The sequence below is a fragment of the Cervus elaphus genome, chromosome 4, assembly GCF_910594005.1.
Source record: "Cervus elaphus chromosome 4, mCerEla1.1, whole genome shotgun sequence".
NCBI classification, from domain to species: Eukaryota; Metazoa; Chordata; class Mammalia; order Artiodactyla; family Cervidae; genus Cervus; species Cervus elaphus.
Genome location: NC_057818.1, coordinates 12,439,421 through 12,462,983, shown reverse-complemented (window position 1 = coordinate 12,462,983; position 23,563 = coordinate 12,439,421). Strand labels below are relative to the sequence as shown.

Sequence of the window (23,563 nt, the reverse complement as noted above, 5' to 3'; positions counted from 1 at the left end):
TGTCTAACATATTTGTTTACAAGTTTCATTAAATCATAAAGCAAACCTTTGATGTCAGTTGTAGTTTAGTCACTATGTTCGACTCTTACGTTGTCGGTACTATTGTTATTCCATTGGAGGAAAGTAATCGGAGAGTTTTTGAGGCTTGTCCAAAAGCCCACAGTTAAAAAGAGGCAACGTTGGATGCAATTCAAGAGCCAAGTCTTGAGGGTCCAGCCTTTTTACTTGCCTCTACCCTATAACTGGTCTTTGTGGAATGACTGCAGGAGGGAATGAATGAGTGAGTCAGTGAGGGAAGTAAGAAGACAGAATGAGTCATCTCCTGCCCTTAGTGGAACCCAAACAGGGAGATAAGATGTGAATGGAAATAACCAGAGCGCAAAGTAAACAGTGATCCCACCGGTGGAAGCAGTCTATCCCCTCCTACTTAACAATCTTACTTCTTTCCAATTTCTCCCTACCTAGAAACCACGGAGCCCAACACCGGGGCAGGGCAGTTTGATGCAGTAAGTCACCCATGTGGAGGTTCCTTGTGGAGCTCTGCAGCCCAGGAGCCCTGGTGGGGAGGAGGGAGGTAGAGGAAGGGGTAGGGAGGAGGGGGGATGCAAAGTGAGAGAGAGAGGAGAGAGGAGGAGAGCTTGAAGACAAGGAATAGGGAGGAGGTAAACGGAGTTGTTGTTTGGGGGGGATAAGGAGGACTAGGGGAGGCTGGGGTAGGAGGTGGGGGAAGGGAGGGGAGGTGGGAATAGGGAGACAGGAGGAAGAAGGGGTTAGGGAAGTGGGAAGGGCAAGGGGAGGAGGTGAGGCGAGGAGCGGGTAGTGAATGAGGAGGGAGACTCAAGGAGGGAGGAGGGAGAGGGAGTAGAAAGAGGGAAAGGAGAAAAAGGGCTTGGGGAGGAGGAAGTGGGGGAGGAGTTAGAGGAGTGGGAGAACAACAAAAGGGTTGGGGGATGGAGAAGAGAAGAGGAGGGGGGAGGAGGAGAAGGGGAGGGAGAAGAAGAGGGGAGAGGTGGGAGGAGGGGGGGAGGAGGGAGAAAAGGCCCCCCTCCCCAGCCCCCTTCGCAGGGTTGCGCAACCCACTCGGGCTGGGATTGGCCGCTGGCGAGTAAAGACGCCACGCCCCTGACTCGCGCTACGACCAATAGCGATAGGGGGCGGGGCGTAATGCGTCCTGGAAGGCCAATGGGCGGGGGGGGGCGGGACTGCGTGGCCTGGGTCTAGCTCGCGCTCCTCGCGCACTCGGAGCCACCGCCGCTCTCAGAGCTCCGAGCTCTCCTCTCGCTGCAGTAGCCGCAGCCGCCCGCCCGCCCGCTTGCCAGCCCGCCTTCCACGCGTCCCCGCCCCGCTCCGCTCCGATTCCTGCACCCGGCCCCAAGCGCGCTCATCTATCGCTGCGAGCACTGTATTCCCACTGAGACCCCGGGGCGATGGCCACCAAGATCGACAAAGAGGCTTGCCGGACGGCGTACAACCTGGTGCGCGACGACAGCTCGGCCGTCATCTGGTGAGGAACTTTCCATTGCTCTCCGAGCCCCGCTGCCCGAGCTCGCAAGGGGCCTGGTGCGCTGAGCCGTCTTCCAGACGGGACGGATTAAGGGTCATCCCCGTGCGGTCTCCCCGCAGCCTTAACCCGGGACAGCGTGGAAAGCCAGAGCTGGCTTTTCGCTAGCCAGAGCATCTTTTAGATTGTTCTGTGGAAGCTCGGCACCGTTCAGCCACCAACGCTGATGTGTATGTGTGTTTTTCTCTTCTCCCAATCCAAAGGGTGACTTTTAAATATGACGGCTCCACCATCGTCCCCGGCGAGCAGGGAGCAGAATATCAGGACTTCATCCAACAGTGCACAGGTAGGGAGACACGCCTTCTGGGGGGACTCCCGGTCTTTTGGAACATGGTCAATGCTAGGGAGGAGCCTGAGGCCACCCTGGGCACCCCCAGCGCTGGAGGAACCAGATTGGAGCGTTCTAAAGCCTCCACAAGCCTTCTCTCCTCTGGACATCCAGAACAACCAGAGGTGACCGCCAGCCTCCTCCCTCTCACAGTAACCTTTTCAGGCGGGACAGCTCCTTTGCCCCCATGGTCTCTAGCTTTCCACCGTTAACTCAGGGGGTTCCAAACTCCAGGGTCCAGCCCTCCGGGTTTCCCCTTTCATCGGTCAGAGCCAAAATAAAAACAATCCTGGTGCTTATTGAAGGAGAAAGAAATGGTTAGCGGCAGCCCCCTCCTTTCTCCTGCAATCATTGTCCATGTGCTGGTGATGTGTTTTTGTTTGTAGAATATAGAGCAGGACATGAAAGCATACATACCATATGATCCCATTTATGTGAAATTTTACAAAAGGCAAAGCTAATCTGTAGTGTGAAAAGTCAGAAGAGTGGTCCCACTTGTGGGTGGCTAGCCCCTGACTGGGGGAGGCACACGGAAGGTGGGGTGGGGTCTCAAGGAGTTGGGAATATTCTGTATTTTGATTTGGGAGGCAGTTACACAGGTGTGTACATATAAGAAATCTTTCAAGCAAAATCTTTAGGATCTGTAAATTTTGTGCCTTTCCCTGGGTTGTCTTAAACCATTAAGTGGAAAAAACACATGCATGTACAACCACAACCTCCAATCCCTGTCCCCCCACCCCCACCCCCCACACCACTGAAGCAAAAGGCCCAGCATTACTGGTAATAGGACCCTTTAAAGCTAAGATTGGAGGATGAGTTCTTTTTCTTGGCTCTGGTCTCTAGCTTGGAAATAGATACTTTCAGACAAAGGCAATGCGGCCTGAAAGTTAGGGTGGGGACCTAGAGTCAGCAAGGTGGGTTTGACTCCCCTTGTGGCCACTTTCTAGTCGTGTGGTTTGGGGCAAGTTACTTAACCTCTCGGGGCCTCGGTTTCCTCGCCTGTAATCTTAGAGGGCTGTCAAGAGGATGGGTGAGTCAGTGCTTGTACAGATAACACGGCCATTTGTGAAATAAATAAGAAATACACCACTGTGCTCAAGATCGCGCAACGGCCCCTTTCCTTTATTCAAATGATTATTTTGAATTTATTCTAATTCAAAGAATATCTATAAAGTGTCTGCTGTGGGCTGGGTGGCACTGAGATTTACCACCCAAAAAAAAAAAAAAAGTCTCCCAACTAAAACACCTCCCAGAGCTACCTCTAGACCTTCATTCACTGCTTTTGGACAGGATTGTTTAAAATGTTGTTGTTGAGTTCAGTCGTGTCCAACTCTTTTGTGACCCCATGGACTGTAGCCTGCCAGGCTCCTCTGTGCCATTTCCCAGGCAAGAATACTGGAATGGGTTGCCATTTCCTTCTCTAGGGGATCTTCCCGACCCAGGGATGGAACCCAAGTCTCCTGCATTGGCAGGCAGATTCTGTACCACTGAGCCATCTGAGGAACCCTTTGTTTAAAAGCAGATGTGTAAAGTACTATCACAACTCACATCTGTTGAGGTGAACGGGGCCAGGATTGAAAGCCGGGCCCCTGACTCAGGAACCCTGCCTCTCAGCCACCTGTGTCCTTTCACCACTGTGATGCCTGCTTTCACAAGTCGGGTAAGTGCAGACTCCTGGGGTTTGGTGTGTAACTAGGAGGTTCAGCAGTATTTTTTGCCTTGCCGGCTCTGAGATTTTCTCTCAAGCCAGCTTCCTTCCTCTCTGGACAGTAAAGTAGCAGTTTCCTCCTGCTAGCCATCCGTCATCCCCACCCCCTGCCGTCAGACTGGGGTCTTCTCCCACCCACCCCCCAGCTTCTGAAGCTATACTTCTGTCTATTGAGTAGAAGGTGACCCCAGGAATAAAGAGCATCCTGTGAGTGGATTCTGAATTGGGGAGGCTGTGGTCAGAGAACACTTCCTCCCTCCCTGGGGCTTTGTGGTTTGCTAGTCCAGCCCTTCCCCCAATGATAGGGATGGCAGTGGGGAGGGCCTGGTGGGAGAACTAAAAATGCTTTCCCTGCTGCTTGTTGAGCTTATGAATGGGCCGTGGGATCTGAAGGCTCCGTCTGCTCTGGCTGGAAGTCCGCCTTCCTTCCCCAGCCATCTGTTGGACAAATGTATAGGCGAGCTATGGTTGCCGTGTCTGCTCCTGTTTGTCTTAGAAAAGCCTGTTCCATACAGCCACCGTGTCCTCCTAACCCAGTGACCAAGGATTCGGAACGCTGACTAGTAACTTTCTACATGCAAGTCACTGCACTGGGCACACCTTGTCTCCGTTTCTGAGCTTGCTTCCCTTCCGTCGGTGGGGAAACGGAGACCCAGAGAGGTTAAGTGATTTGCCTGCAAGTCACGGCAAGGTCGTGGCAGGCCCGGGCCTTGAACCCGGGCAGGGTGGCTTTGAGGCCTGTGCTCTTGGCCTCTTCTCACTAAGGAAGTAGTTTAGAGGCTCATTTCTGAGTCGTGGAGCATCTTCACTGTACAGCATGTTCTGGTCGGGGCTGGTGGGATTGTTGGCAGTTACGGAAGGCACGTTCGCCTACTCCTGTGACGTGGGGAGGCCTCTCCATGGCCCTCATCTCTGGCCAGGTGTTCTGACAAGCCGGAGGGTCTAGTGCTCCTGGTCTGGCATAGCCTTCCTATTTCCAAACCTCTCACAAGGTCACAGGGGACCTGGGAGCCTAAAACCAGTACCTGGTCGCTCCTCCATCTGCCCTGGGGGAACGAGGTGGGTGGAAGCCCCCCGCCCCCACTGTGGGCTTTCTCTCCTTGACATCTTCACCCTGCCCCCCCATCCTTGCTCAGAAATACTCTCTTTCACCCCTCCTCTGCCCTCTGGCTACTGTCTTCCTTCTGTCCTTCCCCGGGGTTCTTAGAAATGGAATCTGCCCAGTAAGCCTCTCCCTGTCAGCCCTCCTCCGCCCCCCCAGGCTGGCCTGTCCTTGTCCCCAGGCCCTGGTTCCTGAAGGTCATGGACTGGAAGGTCGCTGGGCCGCCCTTGTCCTCTGTTTCTTGCTGCCAGGATCTGGAGCCCTCTGGGCCCCCGCACTGGCTCTTCTGGCACCGGCCTCACCTGGCCCCTTCCTTCTGTACTGACCGCTCCATCACTGCCTCTGCTCTGGCTTCTTACCCCAAACTTCAGTCCATGTGGGATGGTGGCAGATCTGTCGGTGCAGTGAGAGGAGCTCAGTGCAGGTAACTTACCCACTCTCCCACCCCCAAAGAAAAGAAATCAGTCTTAGCTTCTGTGGTTGGAAAGTCCAGGTAAAGTACTAGCTGCAGATAAGGCTGTCGGAACTCACGCCCCTCCCCTGGCCCTGTTTTCCTCCTTGATCACCTGCCTTGGGAGCAGGAGGGTAGGTTCTCCCTGAGCGGTGAGGTGATAACCTCTAACCACCCGGCTTCCAGGCTTTGGGGAGGAGGGAGAGACTGACTGCCACTGATTTCAGCAGAAGTCTCCAGACTGACAGACTGTCTTTGGTCTGACTGGGTTCATGTGCGCATGTGAACTAATCCCTGTGATTCTGGCTGACTATACCTGGATCAGTGCCCATGCCTGGACTGGGGGAGGTGCAGCCCCACCAAACCAGGAGTCAGTGGGGGAGGGGCAGCCCCACCAAACCAGCTGGTAGAGTTGGGGATGGTGGGTTCCTAAGGGAAGAGTGAAGGCGAGGGCATGCTGCTTCCAGAAGAGGGGCAGACCCAGAAGAGGTCCATAGCCACCCTTTATTGCAACAGTCTCTCAGCCCACGGTCTTTCTTGTCTTAAATTCATTCTATCCCCCTCAACTCCCCCAAATGGGAGTGAAAGTGAAAGTGAAGTTGCTCAGTCATGTCTGACTCTTTACAACCCCATGGATGAGCCTACCAGGCTCCTCTGTCCATGGGACTTTCCAGGCAAGGGTACTGGAGTGGGTTGCCTTTTCCTTCTCCAGGGGATCTTCCCAATCCAGGGATTGAACCTGTGTCTTTTGAATGGGCAGGTAGACTCTTTTACCACTGAGCCACCAGGGAAGCCTGCAAAGTAACTCTTCCTAAAGCGTGGGTCTCCTCAAGTTCCTTCTCTGCTCATTAACCACCTATAGCTCCCATCTGCCTACTAAGTACAGGCTATCTCCTTGGCCTTCCAGTCTGTTTGTCCCCACCCACATCTCCTGTGCAATAGCTCCCACACCCTCCTTTGTGCACCTGCAGCCTGACCCTGTGTAACTCTCTCAGCCTGCAGGCCAGCTATTCTCTCTAGGTGGAATTCCTCTCCCCTGTATCTGTCCATCTGAGACTGAGCCAGCAAACCCGCCTAGTGCAATCCCTTCTGCATTTCAACAGCCAGGACCTTTGGAATCAGAGAAATTATAAATTTGCATCCCAACTCTGCCCCCTGCCATGTGACCTCAGGCATTTCTTTACCTGTACCACAGTTTTCTGGTGGTTCTGATGGCGCCCGCCTCTCATGCTGACTGAGAAGGTTCGCTGAAGTTGTATGTCTAAATGGAGAGTCCAGACATGGTGATGCTGTTGGCTGTTGTCACTGTTATTTTTTTTTTAAACTCTCCTAGCGTCACATTGGTTGTTGTTACTATTACTTTTTATATCATTATTTCTATTCTCCTAGCATTTAGGATGACAGTGTGCTTGCTGCTCTGAAGTTTCTTGTGCATGCCCTAGCTCAGCACCCAGTAAGCACTCAAGTCTGAGTTCACTTAGTAGAGGTGCTCAACCCCAGACTGGCACGCAGTAGGCGCCATGTGGGCATGCTTGAGACCTTTGGCCCAGGTCTGCATGCAGTAGGTGGTCAGTACAGGGTAAGAGGTGGTTAGCACAGTGGTTAAAGGTCTAGGCTGCTTTGGATGGTCTGGGTTCAAATGCTTGCCAATCATGTGACCTGAATTATTCACCTGCTCATCCTTTTGCTATAATGTGATTATTAGGAGGATTAAGGAAGCAAGTTCATGGTGCCAAGGATGCAGTCCGTTCTCCAGAAATGGTAGTCACTGTGATTGTCATCTCATTGGTGGAATTTAATTGATATGGAAGTAAAATATGTGATCAGAGAGATGGGGGGAGGGAAGAGATGATGGGGAATGGGTACTGAGCTGTCTGGAGGGTCTCTGATTGCCGTGACAGAGCCATGGGGAGTGGGGAGGAGCCAGGGCTAAGCTGGCAAAGGAGAAAGGAGTCATTTGCCAGACTGACTGGTGGTGTGATCTCTCTGATCTCTGTAGGAAGGGCTTACAGATCATGTGTATGTGTTGGGTCAGTGGCTCAGGGTGTCTGTGAAATGTTTTTTTCCTTCACCTTACAAGTAATACAGGTCCGTTGCAGAATATTCAGAAAGCAAGATTAAGCAAAAGGAAGAGAATAAAAACCAGATATAATTCAAATATAGTTTAACACTCAGAAATTTGTTCATTCATTCATTTCCTCCTTCCTTCCTTCAGTCAACTCCTCTGTAGGTTACTATTCTAGGCACTGAGGGTAAATCTAAAAGCAGAGAAAGCTCCTGTTCTCATGGCGCTGATGTTTTATTGTCATCATCCAGCCCTTAAAGTGGCTCCTAATCTATCTGTTGTATAAATGTAACATTGTTTAACAGATCTTTTATTGGTAAACTGACCCCAAAATACTCTGTTGCAAGCGTTTTTATTTTAGAAAGAATCTAGGCATCTGGGAATGAATCCAGTTTTCTGTTGGTACAGATTTTAGAGCCAATCAGTTACGAGCATCGATGGTAGAGCCAGGGTGTCTTGCTTTGACTTGGAGCCTTGCTGCACTGTGTGACCTTGAGCAAGTCTCCCAGATTCTCTGTTTCTTCATCTGTAAGATTACGTTAGTGATTGCACACAGGGAACAGGGTTGCTAAAATTGAGGATAAATTGACATGATACACGTAAAGCTTATAGGCAGTGCCAGCTATACAATGGGTGCTCAATCAATGTGGTTATCAGTAACATAGCACCTTGCAACTGCTTCTCAGGGACTGAGTTTGGCAGCGGGATGGTTAAGGCAAACGGGGGTGTCTTTACTGTTAAAGGCAAAAACATTCATTCTAACACTTGTCAAAGAACAGTAAGGCAGGGACTTCCCTGATGGTCCAGTGGTTAAGACTCCCACCTTCCAGTTCAGAAGGCATGGGTTAGATCCCTTGTTAGGGAATTAAGATCCCACATGGCGCATAGTGCAGCCAAAAAAAAAAAAAAAAGAACAGTAAGGCAACTTTATTCAGAGGACTGTTGTGATAGGTGTAGGGACCACTGCAAGAGAGAGAGATCAAACTCAACTCTGAATACTACAAGGAAGAGTGGGAATTTGGAGTCAAGGAGCAAGGTAGGGATCAATGGCTGGAAAGTTACCAAGAGGAAGGGTCTGGGGTGAAGGGAGAAGCTGGTTAAACTGACTTAACAGGATTCTTGCTGAAGGCATGCCAGGGATCTGACATCACCGGGAAAGGGTGAGGACAAGGAGCCTGATTAGATATCGAGGGGTGATCAGATAATGGCGGACTGGGAATTCCGGCTCAGTTGACTTGGCGGGATCCTTGCTAAAATCAGCGAAGGCCGAGACAACACAGAAATCGAGAAGTTGAGACCCAGATGAGAAAGAGCTCGGAAGAGCATGGTTAGAGTTTGGTCAAAGAGAGACTCTTTACTATTACTGCAAGAGGGACAGGTTGGGACAGAGACAAATTCGCTCACTGTCCACGGCCTCTGCGTGTGCAACGGTGCAGCACACATATGTGTGGCGGTCTATTTTACTCTTCTGCACACTGGCATTTTTTCCCCCAAGCTGCACATATGCATTTTTTTCCCCCTCTAGCTTTACTCAAATTTAGAAATTTGAGTGAGAAAGGAAGGAGAGAAATTAACTAGTGAGTCAAAGGAAATATGAGGTCAGAAGGAAGCTGTAATCTGTGACAGGGCTTTGGACCTTGTAAAGTGCTAAACAGTCTGTCTGTCATACAATCAACAAATGGGGATTGATTGACGCATCATTTCTGTTGCTCCAGAAACAATGCTAGGTGGTGATTCTTCAGTGGTACCTGAAGTGCTCTGGAAACATTATCTTCACAGTTTTCTGCAAAATTCAGTCTCCTACTGCCTTCTTGGCTCATGCATGTGTTGTTGGGGGATCCTGAGCCGCGTTTTGTGGCTTCTTTGTGTCATAAGATGCGTGGGCTTTGTAACAGCTCTTCTGGGTGATATTTCCACTTGTGTGGAGTTTGTGGCCACACCTCCATGGAGAAGGTTGCTAGATGTCCCTTTTCCTGCTAAGTAGGGTGTCTCTGCTTCAGCAAAAGTATACAGTTAGTTGAAATGAATTGAGTTTCCCTCTTTGAAAGTCTTTAGACGTTAATGCAAACTTTTGGAAATTATTGCTGATGAATCATGTAGATGTTACATCCATGTCGTCATCTCCCACCATTTTTTCACCTTGTTACATCCTGGCATCCCACCGCCCCACATCTGGAGCCTGGCACCCCGTGCCCAGGTCTTTGGTCACCTCCTGGTGGCCAAATGGAGTGGATGTTTCTTTGTACTTGTTTCACTTTCCCTCCTTCTAGCCTTCGGCAGCGACCGCTAGTTACTAAAGACATGGTTTTTCCCTTCCGCCTGCTTTTGCACTGCAAAGCTCACTTACTTCTCCTTTCCTGTTTCTCATCTTCTGCTCTCACTTCTGTCTGCCGGTTCTGCTTCCCTTTCGTGCCCCAGAAGTGTGGGTGTTTCCCGGGCTCCACCCTTGACCCTGTCTTTTCCTTCTCCGGAGCATTTCTTGAGTGCCAGCCCTTTGCCCAGGTCTGAGTTGACCCCTTCTGAACTTGGTGAGCTTGTAGTCCAGGTAGCGGTGGGGAGAGCTTTTCTCTCCCCTTAACTTTTTGTTGCTTTTGCCCACAAGGTCAAAATGCTTAGAAATGGCCCGGAATGCCCGTTAGGATGGGATGCTCAGCAGCTCGCCCCCTCTCATGCACATCCCAATGCATGATTCTGACCCCATGGATGCCAACTGCCCTGCACTAGGTAGGCACTTGGCCTGTATTAGCTCATCTAATTTTGCTTACCCGTGAGGGGTGTGTATGTAATAAGAACAATGACACCAGAGTAGGGGTCATCTCCATTTTACTGATAAGGAATCTGATTGTTTTCTCAGAGTCCAAAGTCACTTGTTTGGTAGACTCACAGATGACAGAGAAAGAAGTAGTGGTCACCAGTGGGAAGAGGGGACGGAGGACCGGCCAGTGAGGGGTTTGTCCTAAGTCGCTCCAGTCGTGTCCGACTCTTTGCGGCCCCATGGACTGTAGCCCGCCAGGCTCCTCTGTCCATGGCATTCTCCAAGCAAGAATACTGGAATAGGTTGCTATTTCCTCCTCCAGGGAATCTTCCCAACCCAGGGATCGAACCCAGGTCTCCTGCATTGCAGGCAGATTCTTTACCACTGAGCCACTGGGGAAGATAGGGGTAATGGGAGAAAAAGGATTATTATGGGATTTTATGATATCATGTGGGAAACTTTTGAAGATTGTAAAGCACTACAGAACTTAAATAATCTTTCATTCAATAATAAAATAATAAAAAATCACTTGCTTGAGATAGTGCAGTAGGTAGAGAAATTGGACTTTGAATCCAGATCTGTGTCCGAGGCTCCCAGCCTTTCCCCTATGCTGCACTGCCCTGCCTTCCCCCTTCCTTGGACTTGTGCACAGTTTTCCTTCTTTTGGCCTGTCCTCATTGGTCTTGCTTTGCTGGAGGACTTCTATACATCTTTCAAGGCCCAGTGTAAATATCCCCTCCACTCAGATGGCCTCCTTGCCTTTGTGATGTTCATCCCATTCTGTGGTGATTACGTGTGCATCTGTTTCTTCAATTCCACGGTGAGATCCTGGAAAGAAGGACTTTTTTCTCTCTGGTGATGGTAACCTCAGTGGAGCATCCTCACCCCTCACGGTTACCCGGTCCTAATCTCTTTTTCCCCAGTGGTTATGTCACTCTCTTGTGTGGACCCAAGTCATGGGTAGCAAGCCCTTAGCAACTCCGCAAACTATATCTAAAACAGGAGCGTTTCGGTATCTGGTGTTTGACTCTCCTGCTGGATAGAATCTGAGCTCCTGGGGGCAGAAGCCTGGTTGGCCTGGTTCTCTGCTGTGTCATCAGCACCTGGAACAATACCTGATCTCCCCAAGTGTGTGTTGAATAGATGAATGAACACGGTCCCCTGAGATGTTTGAGAGCCGAGCTCACCCCTGGACAGCCCACTGTGCCCTCTGCCAACGTTAACAGCCCAGTGGCCTGTATGGAGAGTCTTTAGGTGCTGAGGCTCTGAAACCCTTGTCCCTCTCTGGCCCACATTCCTGCCCTGGAGCCCCTAGGTGTCTTCCTCTCCAGCTGAGTTTGATGCCTTGGCTTTTGGGATTCTGCTCAGTGGCCTCAGCAGGGCCAAGTCCCCAGAGGCTTGTATGTAAGGCAGGGCTGTTAACCTCAGCATTTTGTGTTTTGTTTCATCAGTTTCATTTGAAATTAACTTGCCTGACATCCTGTTTTAGTTCTGGACTTAATTTCTGGTCATCTGTCTCATTTTTCCTCATGCACTTATTCTTTTTTTTAATCATCTGCATTTCTATAACCGTCCTTGCCAATCATAAGTTATCATAATCCTTAAAAATAATGATGAACACTGGGCTTTTATTGTGCCAGGAATTGTGCTGAGGTCATTGTATCAGTTTCCTGTGTCTGCTGTAACCAATGACCACAGGCTCAGTGGTTTAAAACAACATAATTTCTCATCTTAGAGTCTGGAGGGCAGAAGTCCAAAATCAACCTCACTGAACTAGCATAAAGGTGTGGGCAGGACTGTATTCCTTCCAGAGGCTTGAAAGGAGAATCTGTTTCTTTGCCTTTTTCTGCTTCTACAGGTTCTGCATCCCTTGGCTTGTGGCCCCTTCCTCCATCTTCAAGGCCAGCAGTATCTGGATGAGTCCTTCTTATGAAGCCATCTCTTTGATTCTTCTCCCTTCCTCACTTCGATATTTGAGGACCCTTGCGATGACATTGGGCCCACTCTAGTCATCCAGGACAATCTCCCCATGCTGAGACCCTCAATTTATTTTATTTTTATTTATTTATTTATTTTTTGAGACCCTCAATTTAATCACACCTGTAAAGTCCCCTTTGCCTTGTCCAGTCACAGAGTCACAGGTTCTGGGAATTAGTGTATGGACATCTTCGGGGGCCACTGTCTTGCCAGCCAGAGTCATTTAATCCTCACTTTATTTCATGACACCATGGCCCCATGTGGTACCAAGGTCCTATTGTCACTCCCGTTTCACAGACAGGAAAATTGAGGCTCAGAGCCGAGAAAGCACCGACCCCGGGTTGCGTGGAGGTGGAACCATGTTCCTTACCCAGTGTCTGCCCTTCTGGCCACCACTCCTGACACCCTGCTGCTTCTCAACATGTGCAGCTGAAATTCTTTTGAAACAAGGAGGGAAGACCACGGGCGAGCTCTTTTCTTTTTTTCCCTGCTCCTTCCTCCCCCAGTTTTGTTGAGAAATAATTGGCATGCACCACTGTATGAGCTTAAAGGGTACAGCATGATGGTTTGGTTTCCATGTATCATGAAATGATGACTTTAATAGGCTTAGTTAACATTCATCCTCTGATATAGATACAATAAAAAGAACAGAAAAAATATTTTTTTCCTCCTTGTAAAAAGAACTCTTAGGAGCTATTCTCTGAACAGTTTTCCACAAGCTCTTTTTCTGAAAGCCAAGGGGCAGACCGGAGGCCTGTGCCTCTGGCTGGAGGCACATTTCTAAGAATACATAGCTCAGAGGTAATTTTTCTGCCTTTGTTCAAGTGGAAAACCTGTGATGGTCTCTGGGGAGCAACACTCCTTAATTCAAACGCCTCCATTTTTCCTAGGAAAGATTTCTGACTCTGCTGCTTTTGACTGAAAGGATGGCCCTTGGAGGTCATCTGATCTGACCCGGAAGTAGTTTTTTTCCCTTTCTTGGGCTATAATTCTACCCTGACTCTAGAATGGAGTGTATTGTTCAGAATTTGAAAATCAAGGAAGCTGCTAGCCAGGGGCTGGCCAGGGGCCCCTCTGGGTCACATGCTGGGGCTTCTGGGGAGGAGGAAAAAGAGTCAGACTTTGTGCAGCCCCTGTGAGGCCCCTGCCTGATCAAAGAGGACCTGTGTTCACTCTGGTGAGCTCCTGTAGCCCTGAACTGGAATGCCACTTGCACTGGCTTTTAAACTTTATTTATTTATTTATGTTTGGCTGCGCTGGGTCTTGGTTGCTGCAGCTGCGCACAGGCTTTCTCTAGCTGCGGCGAGGAGGGGCTACTCTCTAGCTGCGGTGCGAGGGCTTCTCATTGTGATGGCTTCTCTTGTTGTGAAGCATGGGCTCTAGGTGCGTGGGGTCAGTAGTTACAGCATGTGGGCTCAGTCGCTGTGGCACATGGGCTTAACTGCTCTGTGGTATGTGGGATCTTCCCGAGCCAGAGATTGAACCCATGCCCACTACATTGGCAGGTGAATTCTTATCCATTCTTTTTTTTTTTTCTTCTTATCCATTCTTATCTGTCTTATCTGGACAACCAGGGAAGCCCATTTATATATATATATATATATATATATATATATATAAATATAGTTGATTTACATCACTTGCTCTGTTCTTGATTTGGCAAAATCTAACTGCCATGTGTTTGATTTGGGGAAAGTAACTTTTCTTCTTTGGCACTTTGTTACACTCATTATCCAACAAATGTACATTGAGGGCCTACTATGTGCCAGGGACTCTGGACACTAGGGAAGTTGAGTGATCCAGATCACAGAGCTTACATTCACAGAAAATGCACGGGCAGCTAATAGGCAAGCTAGCAAATGTGATCTTTTCAGAATGAGATGAGTGTTAAGAAAATGAAATGAAGCGGTGGGCCACAGACACATTGTGGGGAGGCCGCTGTTAGCCAGGGGGGTCAGGGGAGGCCTAAAGGGGAGGGGACATGAAGGCAAGACCTGAATGAAAAGGAACCAGGCGTGTGGATACCTGGGTGAGGAGTGACTCCAGCAAAAGGGGAGGGCCTCAGACCATGCATCCTGTAATGGTCCAGCTTCCAGAGTCTGTAAAGAACTCATACAACTCAACAAGATGGGTAACCCAAGTGGAAAATGGGCAAGAGATTTGAATGGACATTTCTCCAAAGGAGACATACACATGGCCAGTAAACACATGCAAAGATGCTCAGCATTAGTAGTCATTTGGGAAGTGGAAATCAAACCACAATGAGATGTGACTTCACACACACTAGGGGGCTGTGATAACAGGTGTTGTAAGGTGTCGCGAGTCAGAACCTTCGTGCAATGCTGGGGGGAAAGAGAGCTGGTGCAGGCACCGTGGGAAACAGTTTGGCAGTTCCTGAAAGGCTAAGCCTAGCTGTTTCACGCCTTAGTGTCTGCCCGAGAGAGATGAAAACACACAAAAACTTGTGCATGAATGTTCAGAGCAGCATGATCCACAGTTGCCCCAAAGTGGAAACCACCCAATGTTCATCAGCTGATGAAGGGATACACAAAATGTGGTCCATCCATGAATGGAATATTAATCACCCATATAAAGGAATGGAGTACTGATTCATGAGACAACATGGGTGAACCTTGAAAACATGTTGCTGAGTGAAACATTATGCTGAAAAGTCAGACGTGAAAGGTCACATGTCGTGTGATTCCATTTATTTCAAGTTTCCAGAACAAGCAAATCCATGGAGATATAAAGCAGATTTAGTGGTTGCCAGTAGTGAGGATGAGGGACAAAGTGTGACTATTCATGGGCACCAGGTCTCCTTATGGGGAGATAAAAATGTTCTAAGATAGACAATGGTGATGGTTGCACAACCTCGTGGATATACTAAAAACCAGTGAGCTTTACACTTAAAAGGGGTGAATTTTATGGTATGTAAACCTCTCAGTTTTTAAAACGTAAAGAAGAAAAGGGGTAGGAGGAGTGCAGAAATCCAGCAGGGTGATGGCCTCGCGGTGTGCAGGGAATGGGGTCAGGGGTGGGGCTCAGGGCCATGGCCATGACTCTGATTTTGCATGAACAGCCTGCATTTTATCCCCATGACTTTTGTCCACGACCTTGTGGAATTTAGCCCTTGGCCTTCCTGTGGTTCATTCCCAGGTCAGCACCTCTGGTTCTGCCATTTTCCCCTTCATGTCAGACTTGTCTTTCCCCAGGGCGGCTGTGCAGGTCCACGTGCCCCAGATGCGCTCAGCCCCGCCACATGCGCCTGCGTGAACTTGATCTCGCGGTCTCGCGCGCGAACTTGATCTCGCGCGCTCTCATTTCCCGCCTCCTGCGCTCCGCCATTGTCGTCCACATCCTTGTCGTCACCCTGTGCCATTTTTAGTGCCTCTGGCTCTGTGCCAGGTTCAGTTCTGCGCTTTCCTTTCCACGAGTCTCATGAGGATTGATAAGGAGCCCCAGCACCAGTCCCCATGGGTGGGTTTTCATCTTCCAGCCCAGCGCCTGGCACTGAGCTATTACGTTGCCTGCGACCTTTCCTCAGAAGTGGGTCCTTAAAGCAGGAAAGTCTGTCTTGGATATTCATGTGGGTTAGTAGCTGTGTGAATCAATAAAAGAGTGGGATGAGTCAGCTGTAAATGTGTGGGCGAACTCGAGGGCTGCAAGTGTCAACAGCCACAGCGGGGTGAAACCTACTTGTGTGTTTGTCCCCACCACGCAGGGGGCTCTGAGACAGGGACCGAGAAGCTACCCCTCCCACCCCCAGCTTAGAACATTGAGGATCAGAGAGGGGATGCCATGGGTCCCTGGTCACACAGCAGAGAGAGGCAGAGCCAGGGCTTGAAGCTGTGCCTCCTGGCTCTCTGAGCTGCTGAGGGCTGATGTCTGCTTTGCTTTTCTGGGGCCCCGTGCTTGGTGATGTGAGCAGGGAAGGGAGAGAAGAAGGCCCAGTGATGCAGGCATTGCTGATCCTAGCAACACCGTGGTGTTGGGCTGCCCTTCCCCTGCGCTTTTATTTACAGGGCACCTTTGTCCAGATCAATCAATTGCTACCTGTCTGTTCACATCTGATTATTTTTGCCGGTCTCTTCGTTAGAAGGCACACCTTTAAATCTGGGGAGGGGATTGGTTTTATTCTTATAAGACAGAATCTCCCACTGAAGTGACCCAGCTGAGGACTGGGGACCAAAATGGTTCTAAGCTGCTAAGATAGATGGGCAGAGGCTCCTCATTTACTCAAGAAATATTTATTGAGTGTGGGTCGTGTGTCAGGCACCGTCCTGGGTACTGGAGATGTCCTCCTAGGGGACAAAATGCCTGTCCTCCTGGTGTAGGGGTGAGCAGACTGCAGGAGCCCCAAGTGATATCATTCTGAGACGTTCAACTCTTGTTTTACGCACAGTAATAATAAGCTAATTATATGCCGGTCTAGCCTGTGGCCAGTCAGAAACAGCGGCTGGTAGAGGAAGGTGTTTTGAACTTGCCCACTGAAGCTGGTGCTTTTGTCTTTGGAGTTCTGTTATAATTTAGCCCTTAAGTTGTTAACATAGCCCCCTTCTTCCTCTTTATCCTGTTAGCTAGATGAATTCTAGGTCATCCTTCAAGACCCAGATCAAACATCGCCGCTTCTGTGAAGCCTGCCCTGATCACTGTCCCCCAGGCAGAGTTAATTTCTTTATTTTTTGATGTTCCCGTCTGCCCTGTGATGCCTGTGGTCATGGTGCTAACTTCACTGCGTTCACATGCTTAGTTTTTCCTTTTTTTTTTTTTTTGCCCTGCTAGATTGTATATTATTGAAGGGTTCGGATTGTATCTTATTCAGCAGTCTTCGAACCACAAATTGTCAACAAGTGTTTGTCAAATGACTAACAGCAATGGAAGAAACAGCAAAACTATGTGAGAATGCAGAACGTGTACCCCAGGGCCTTTAGTGCTCAGACAATCAGACGCTGAATCCTTCAGTGTCTCCAGAGAGTCTCCTTGTCAACGAGGCCATCGCGTACTCATAGCCTCCAGGAACTGGTTGCAACCACTGGTTCTCTAAGTCAGGAGATGCAGTTGGGTGTAGCACACCAACTTCCATTTAAGGAAGTAAAAGTAATCATTTAAAAAAAAAAAGTTCGGTGCTTTGTCACTGGGGGAAAACCTGTAGCTGTCCTGATCGTTTCAGTCTCCAGATTGGGTCCTTCGCTGTGGGTTCTACTGAAGTAATCATCTTTCTTTTCCTCTGGCTGTCCTGTACTCCATTTTCTCGTGTTCCGTGTCAGACTAGGAAAGTGGGGTCATTCATTTCACAAAAATTCAGTGGGAAAGGAATCATTTGAGAAGTCTCCTGCTTTGAGGAAGGGTGGGACAAAGAATCAATGTGCATGGGCTGTGAGAGCTCATATGCCAGGACTGTGTACACATCCATGGAGCCATTGTCCTCTGTGTCAGAGAGAGAGGGACCGTTTTCCCCGCTTCTAGGTCCTCGTCTGTGGCCGCCTGGGCTCCCCTGTCAGCAGCCCGCTGGAAATGATGCAGCTGTGGCTTCTGTCCAGCTGTCCCTCTGCCCCAGGCGGCAGGATGTTTGAATTCTTTCCTGTTTCCTTTCATGCCCACTCTGGGGAGCTTGCTCGGTGGAAGCTGACAGCTCAGCTTTTTTGGTGTGTGGGTTGTTTTCTTCCTTACTGAACCTTGTTTTCATAACTTCTTAGGGAGTCTATATAAGGTAAGGGCAGCTTCAGCCCGACTCTGGGGCAATTTCCTGCTGTCTCCTTCCCCCTTTCTTTTGTCTTGCTCTGAACTTCAGTGTTGGGCGGAAATTATGAAATGGTTACTTCTCTCTCTCTTTTTTCTTTCTGTTGACCGGTAGATGTTTTGTTGGGTGCCTGCTATGTGCTTGGCACTGGAGATGTGACATGAATTGGGCAGGTATGGAAGCAGCTAAAAAGATCAAAGGACGTGCCCCCAAAGATTTGCTTAGGTTCCATAGGGAGTTTACTAGGCTATTTTGCTGGTGAGGCCTTTTTTTTTTTTTTTTTTGACTTGTTTGTATTTCTAGTTATTCTACACCTCATATATGTTTTGTGTGTAATGAAAAAAATTGTTCAAAGTATTTGCAAAAGTGTGAGTCACAATGCCTGGCTCATGGCAGAGTCTCAGTCTCCTTTGGGTTTTGTCCTCTGGCCAGTGCCAGCTGTGGGAAAAGGCAAAGCGGAAGACGGGTCTTTCTGGGGGGAAGATGAGGGCCCTGGATCAATGTGAATCCTGTGTCAGGGTCGCCATTGTGAGAATACTGAGTGTGACGGGTCAGACTCTGCCTCTCAGTGATTTCGAACCTCAGGAGATTTCCCGTGTGGCTGGGAGGTGTGGAGGAGGGCAGGGAGTCCTCAAGAGCTTGGTGGGGATTATGTGCCACTCATAGTTTTGGGGAAGATTTTTAGAGCAGCTCATCCCTGAGGCCTTGATGATTCCAGAGAAATCTGACCCCCCTTTTTTCTTCACTCCCCTTCCCATGCCCTCTGTGGTCATGTCTCTCTTTTTGTATCATTCTATATCCTTCGTATCCCCTTGCAGGATTGAGGAGGGGAATAGAGGAGGGCAGGGGGAGGAAGGGGCTGCAGAGGCGAGACTGCCTAGTGACTGCTGCCAGCGTTGCTGAGCACAGTTCTGCCAGGCAGCGTCCCAAGAACTTTATATGTGGTGACTTTATGCTGCATATTAACGCACTTAATATGTGACAGCGAGGACCCTTGAAAAGAACAGGACTTTGAACCAAGTGGGCCCTGTCTGGGGTCTCTAGGTCCTGGGGATCCTTAGGGCTGTGGGATTGGCTGGTGCAGGAGATGTTTCACACTGATAATCCATCCTTGACCTGTGATGAGGCTACATAGACCAGTGAAAGGATTGGGTTCTTTTGAGAGGGGACTTTTGTTAACACCCTATAAGGACCATCTCTTCATGAACAAGACTCTCCCTGGGCGGGAAGGGAAGGGTGTTCACAGCCCTGAACTGAGGCCACCACAGTGAGGGCCCAAAGGCAGTGTGTGGCTGGCATTTACAGTCCTCCGGGACAGTGCTCCCAACCTTGTTTTGTCATTGGTTGATGGCTCCCCTGAGATGGGGCTCTGTGTGGTTTTGTGATGCATTTGGGAATCCTTGTTAGTGACGGCTTATGTTAGTAGACATGCAGAGGTCACAGAAAAACTCTTACTAGTGCCATGATTCAGCATCCCTTTTTCTAGAGACCACTCTTCTTTGTCTTGGGATGTGGGATTCGGGGGGAGGGAGAATCTTTGGGGGACAGTCCCGGTGGTTTTTGAAGGTGAGATGCTCAAGGAACCATGCCTCGAATTCTATAAGTTACAACATCCAGAAGACAGACAATACAGGAAGCTCCTTTATACGATCACTTCCTTAAAATGAAAGGGTGCGGGTGAGGAGGATGGGGGTGGGGCTGACCTCTGGGCACTTCAGCTTTTCTGCCCACAAGACCCTTGTCTCACCCTCTTTCCCAGCCAGGGGAGAACAGGTCCTCCGAGTTGAAAACCCCATCTTCTCCTCTCCTCACCTCTTCCTCTAGCTCAGTAGTTCTCAGGCTATGGAGGCATAAGAATTCCCCCCCAGGGTCTCTTTTAAAAAAAACTCACTTCTGTTTAAAAGTGGCCCTGTTCCTAGAGTTTCTGAATTCACGATCTAATGAGTTCCTGGGAAATGACGTTGCTGCTGGTCCGAGGAACACACTTTGAGAGCTGCTGCTCTAGATGGAACCAGGGAAAAGAGATGTCTGGTTTCTTGTCACTTCACCTCTCTGAGCCTCAGTTTCTCTATCTGTGAAATGGGATTGTGGGCAGTCCTGACCAGATGGAGAGGTTGGGATGAGAAAATGTGCAGTCACACATAAGTGCTTAGGATGGCGCCTCCCACATAGCAAGTGTGCAGTGAACAGCTTCTGTTATCTTCAGGACCCTTGTTGGTCTTATCTGTGCCCTCTAATGCTTGGCACTGTGTTTGGCACACAGTAGGTCCTCAAGAAATCTTCATGAGACGAGTGGTTCCATGACCGTGTGCCTAGGAGGGCCCCTACTTTGATACCCAGCAGAGTGACCATTAAGTTGGTGGATGCAGAAAGCCAGCCAAGAGGCTGGAAAGCAAAGAGGCTATCCCCTAGGGTTTGGCAGTGGAGGCCACTGTGGACCTCATTTCACAGACAGGTGGGGAGAGAAATTTAGTCACCAGCCCCATCAGCCAAGCCTTTCACGGCTCTTTCTTTTTCATTTAATCCTCACTATACCTGATGAAATATATGTGACCCGTTTTGCAGATGAGGAAACAGGCTCAGAGGCATTCAGGAATCTGGTCTCATTACAGAGCTGGGACAGAGTGGGGATGAGTTTCCAGTGGATTCCAAAACTTGGACTCAACCCGGATGCTGTAGACCAGAATGTTGAGACTGAATGGTTCAGGGGGCAAGCAGTATAGACAGCTGTTCTGGGACCTCTCTCAGAGGGGGCTCAAGGTGTGTCCCCTGGTGTGAATTCGGGGCCCGGGTCCCCCCATTGGGGTTATCCAGAGCTGCACCTCGACTGCTCTACCCCCTCAACCCCATACTGGGAAGATGGGCCACTGAGTCCCGAGTGCCACCCCGGGGGTGGCAGTAACCTCGGTACCAATCTTCCAGCCAAGTTTGCTATCCTAGTGTGTAGGTGCTCGCACATACATTCACACTCATGCATGAGCATGGACACACACACAGACGGGCGCACACAGATACGCTTCACATACACGTGTGTGATGAGGTCAAGCTCTCCCTTCGAGGTGATACACCCGTGTGCACATCCGTGTTTGACCTGCCCGGTTTGTTCAGAGGAGGGAAGTTAGTGGCTAAATGAGAACTTCCTCCTTCATTGACTAGTTGGAGGCCAGACAGGCTTAGAACCTCCTTCAGGAGGTGTGGGGGCTGGAGGTCTGTGTGGGCAGCTGTGCAAAGGTCTCCCCGACCAACAGGTTTTTCACGTTGGACTTTCTGCTGACTTTTCAGTGTCATATCACGTCCCGCGCAGTGGACAATTGTAAGCAAAATGTGACCCACGGATTTTCAAAGACATCAGCAATCTTCTCAGCCAGACCATTGTCAGATAAGCGCCCAACAGCCACCCGGGAAAGTGGTCTCTCCTGCTGTGACAATTTAAATGACATTGGCCTGCAGTTCTGAAAGTTCTTATGGCCGTGTCCATGGGGGTGGGGGTGAGGCTGACTTATGGGGCGTCTGTCCTGTGACAGGTCCTAGGCAGATACTTGGGACACACAGTTTGTAACTTTCTCAGTGGCTTTGGCCAGTGACAGAGCAGTTGGGATCCAAGTGTGGTCACGGGATCCCAAACATCCAGACTGACCAATGAGGTAAAGAGAAATAGAGTGGTTGCTGTGGAAACAGGCTGCGAGTTCTTTGCTGGTGTTGTCTTGGCATTAGTAAGTCAGGAGGCATCAGATGTGTGGTCCGCCTACCCCTCAAGTCAACGCTGCAATTTAATTAAACACTTTGGAACTGCTTCTCCTGTTCCTCCAGTAACACTACTCAGAAGAGTGTGCTGGCTTCCCAAACTCAGCCTCCAGTGCCGGGAAATACTGGGGAACGAAAGGGCTCCTGTACCAGCCATGCGTGGCTGTGTGAGTTTCAGTTCCTCAGCCCCACCAGCCTCATTTCCTGTGCTTGCACCTCACCCGCAGCTCCACTCCAGGGAGAAGGTTCTACCAGGTCGGGCCAGACAGCTTTCACAGCATCCCATTTTATCCTCATGGCTGATATAGAAGAGAGGTATAAAATCACCTGATTTGGAAATATCCCAAAAGTCCATCAGTGGGTGCATGGATGAATAGAACAGAATGTGGTCCATCCATACAATGGAGTATTATTCAGCCATGAAAGGAATGAAGTACCAGAATTCCCTGGTGGTGCAGTGGATAGGAATCTGCCTGCCAATGCAGGGGCCATGAGTTCAATCCCTGGTCTAGGAAGATCCCACATGCTGCGGACTGACATGCCATGTGCCACAAATACTGAGCCGGAGCTCTAGAACCTGTGAGCTGCAACTACTGAAGCCTGCGAGCCCGAGAATCAGCACACCGCAACTGCTGAATTCCGTGCACCTAGACTCTGCTCCACAACAGGCGAACCCACCGTGATGAGAAACCTGCACACCGCAACAAAGAGCAGCCCCTGCTTGCCGTAACTGGAGAAAGCCCTTGCAAAGCAATGAAGACCCAGTGGAGCCAATAAATAAATAAAAGCTTCAAGCTATTAATAAAAAAAAAAAAAGAATGAAGTGCCGATCATGCTACCACGTGGATGAACTTTGCCAACATGCTGAGCTGAAAGAAGGCAGACACAAAAGACCGCATAGTGTAGGATCCCTTCCATCTGTAAAATGTCCAGAAAAGGCAAATCCAGGGACAGAAATTAGCTGAGTGGTTGCTTAGGACTGGGGGGATGGGGGAAGGGTGAGGAGTGATGGCTGGTGGGTAGGGGTCTAGGGGAATAGGGATGGGTGAGGAGTGACAACTGGTGAGTAGGGGTTTGTTTTTGGTTTTTTTTTTTGAGTAGGGGGTTATTTTGGGGGATGATGCAGATGTTCTGGAATTAGACTGTGGTGATGATGGCACCATATTGTGGATGTCCTAAGTGCCAATGACTTGTATGCTTTAAAACAGTTAAAATGGTGGATTTTTTGTGGTGTGATGTTTACCTCCTTAAAAAAAATGAGGAGGACCATAAAATCACCCCATTTTTCAGATGAGGCCAACTGAGGCTCAGGTGTTTGGGGGTTAAGTCAGGTTCCTCAAGGAGTTAGAGATGGCACTCATGTGGTCTCCTGTTCCCAGACTTCTCCTTCCTCATTTCCCATAGCCAGTTGGTCACTTGTTCGGTTGCTAAGTCATATCTGACTCTTTGGGACCCCATGGACTGCAGTACGCCAGGCTTCCCTGTCTTTCACCATCTCCCTGAGTTTGCTCAAATTCATGTCCATTGAGTCAGTGATGCCATCCAACCATCTCATGCTCCGTCACCCCCTTCTCCTCTTGCCCTCAGTTTTTCCCAGCATCAGGGTCTTTCCCAGTGAGTCAGCTCTTCGCATCGGGTGGCAAAGATTGGAGCTTCAGCTTCAGCATCTGTCCTTCTAGTGCATATTCAGAATTGATTTCCATTAGGATTGACGGGTTTGATCACCTTGCTGTCCAAGGGACTCTCACAGCACTACAGTTTGAAAGTGTCAATTCTACAGCACTCAGCCTTCTTTACAGTCCAGCTCTCACATCCATACATGTGAGATGTATGTCAGTCACTAAGCCATGTTAATTTGGCCCATGAAGTGACCCTGAGACCCGTCTTTCTTCTCTGTCTTCACCACTTTGTCCCCCACTGACCCCTGTGATCAGGCTCCTGTGGCCGGGTGGGGGCGGTTCCCTCAAGGAGGAGGGCTGGGCAGACACACCCGAGACACACCTTGACTCCAGGCTGGCTTGTCCTTGGTGCGCTACCTTGGGCATGTCACACGACCTCCTGGCTTCATCTCCCAAATGGTGGTTTGGATGTAGATGATGGTGACCATGATGCAGCCCATGGCCCGCCTCCCC

The 23,563-nt window shown here is 49.6% G+C and overlaps 1 protein-coding gene across 1 annotated transcript in view; it reads left to right on the top strand.

Moving 5' to 3' along the window:
* The first annotated feature begins 1,219 nt into the window (after positions 1-1,219).
* Positions 1,220-23,563, top strand: part of COTL1 (coactosin like F-actin binding protein 1) — a 43,721-nt gene continuing 21,377 nt past the window's right edge. Inside the window, exons 1-2 of the mRNA XM_043898193.1 lie at positions 1,220-1,504; positions 1,765-1,847. Of these exons, the coding sequence (XP_043754128.1) occupies positions 1,428-1,504; positions 1,765-1,847 (160 nt within the window). The 5' untranslated portion in view covers positions 1,220-1,427. The remainder of the gene's footprint in view (positions 1,505-1,764; positions 1,848-23,563) is intronic.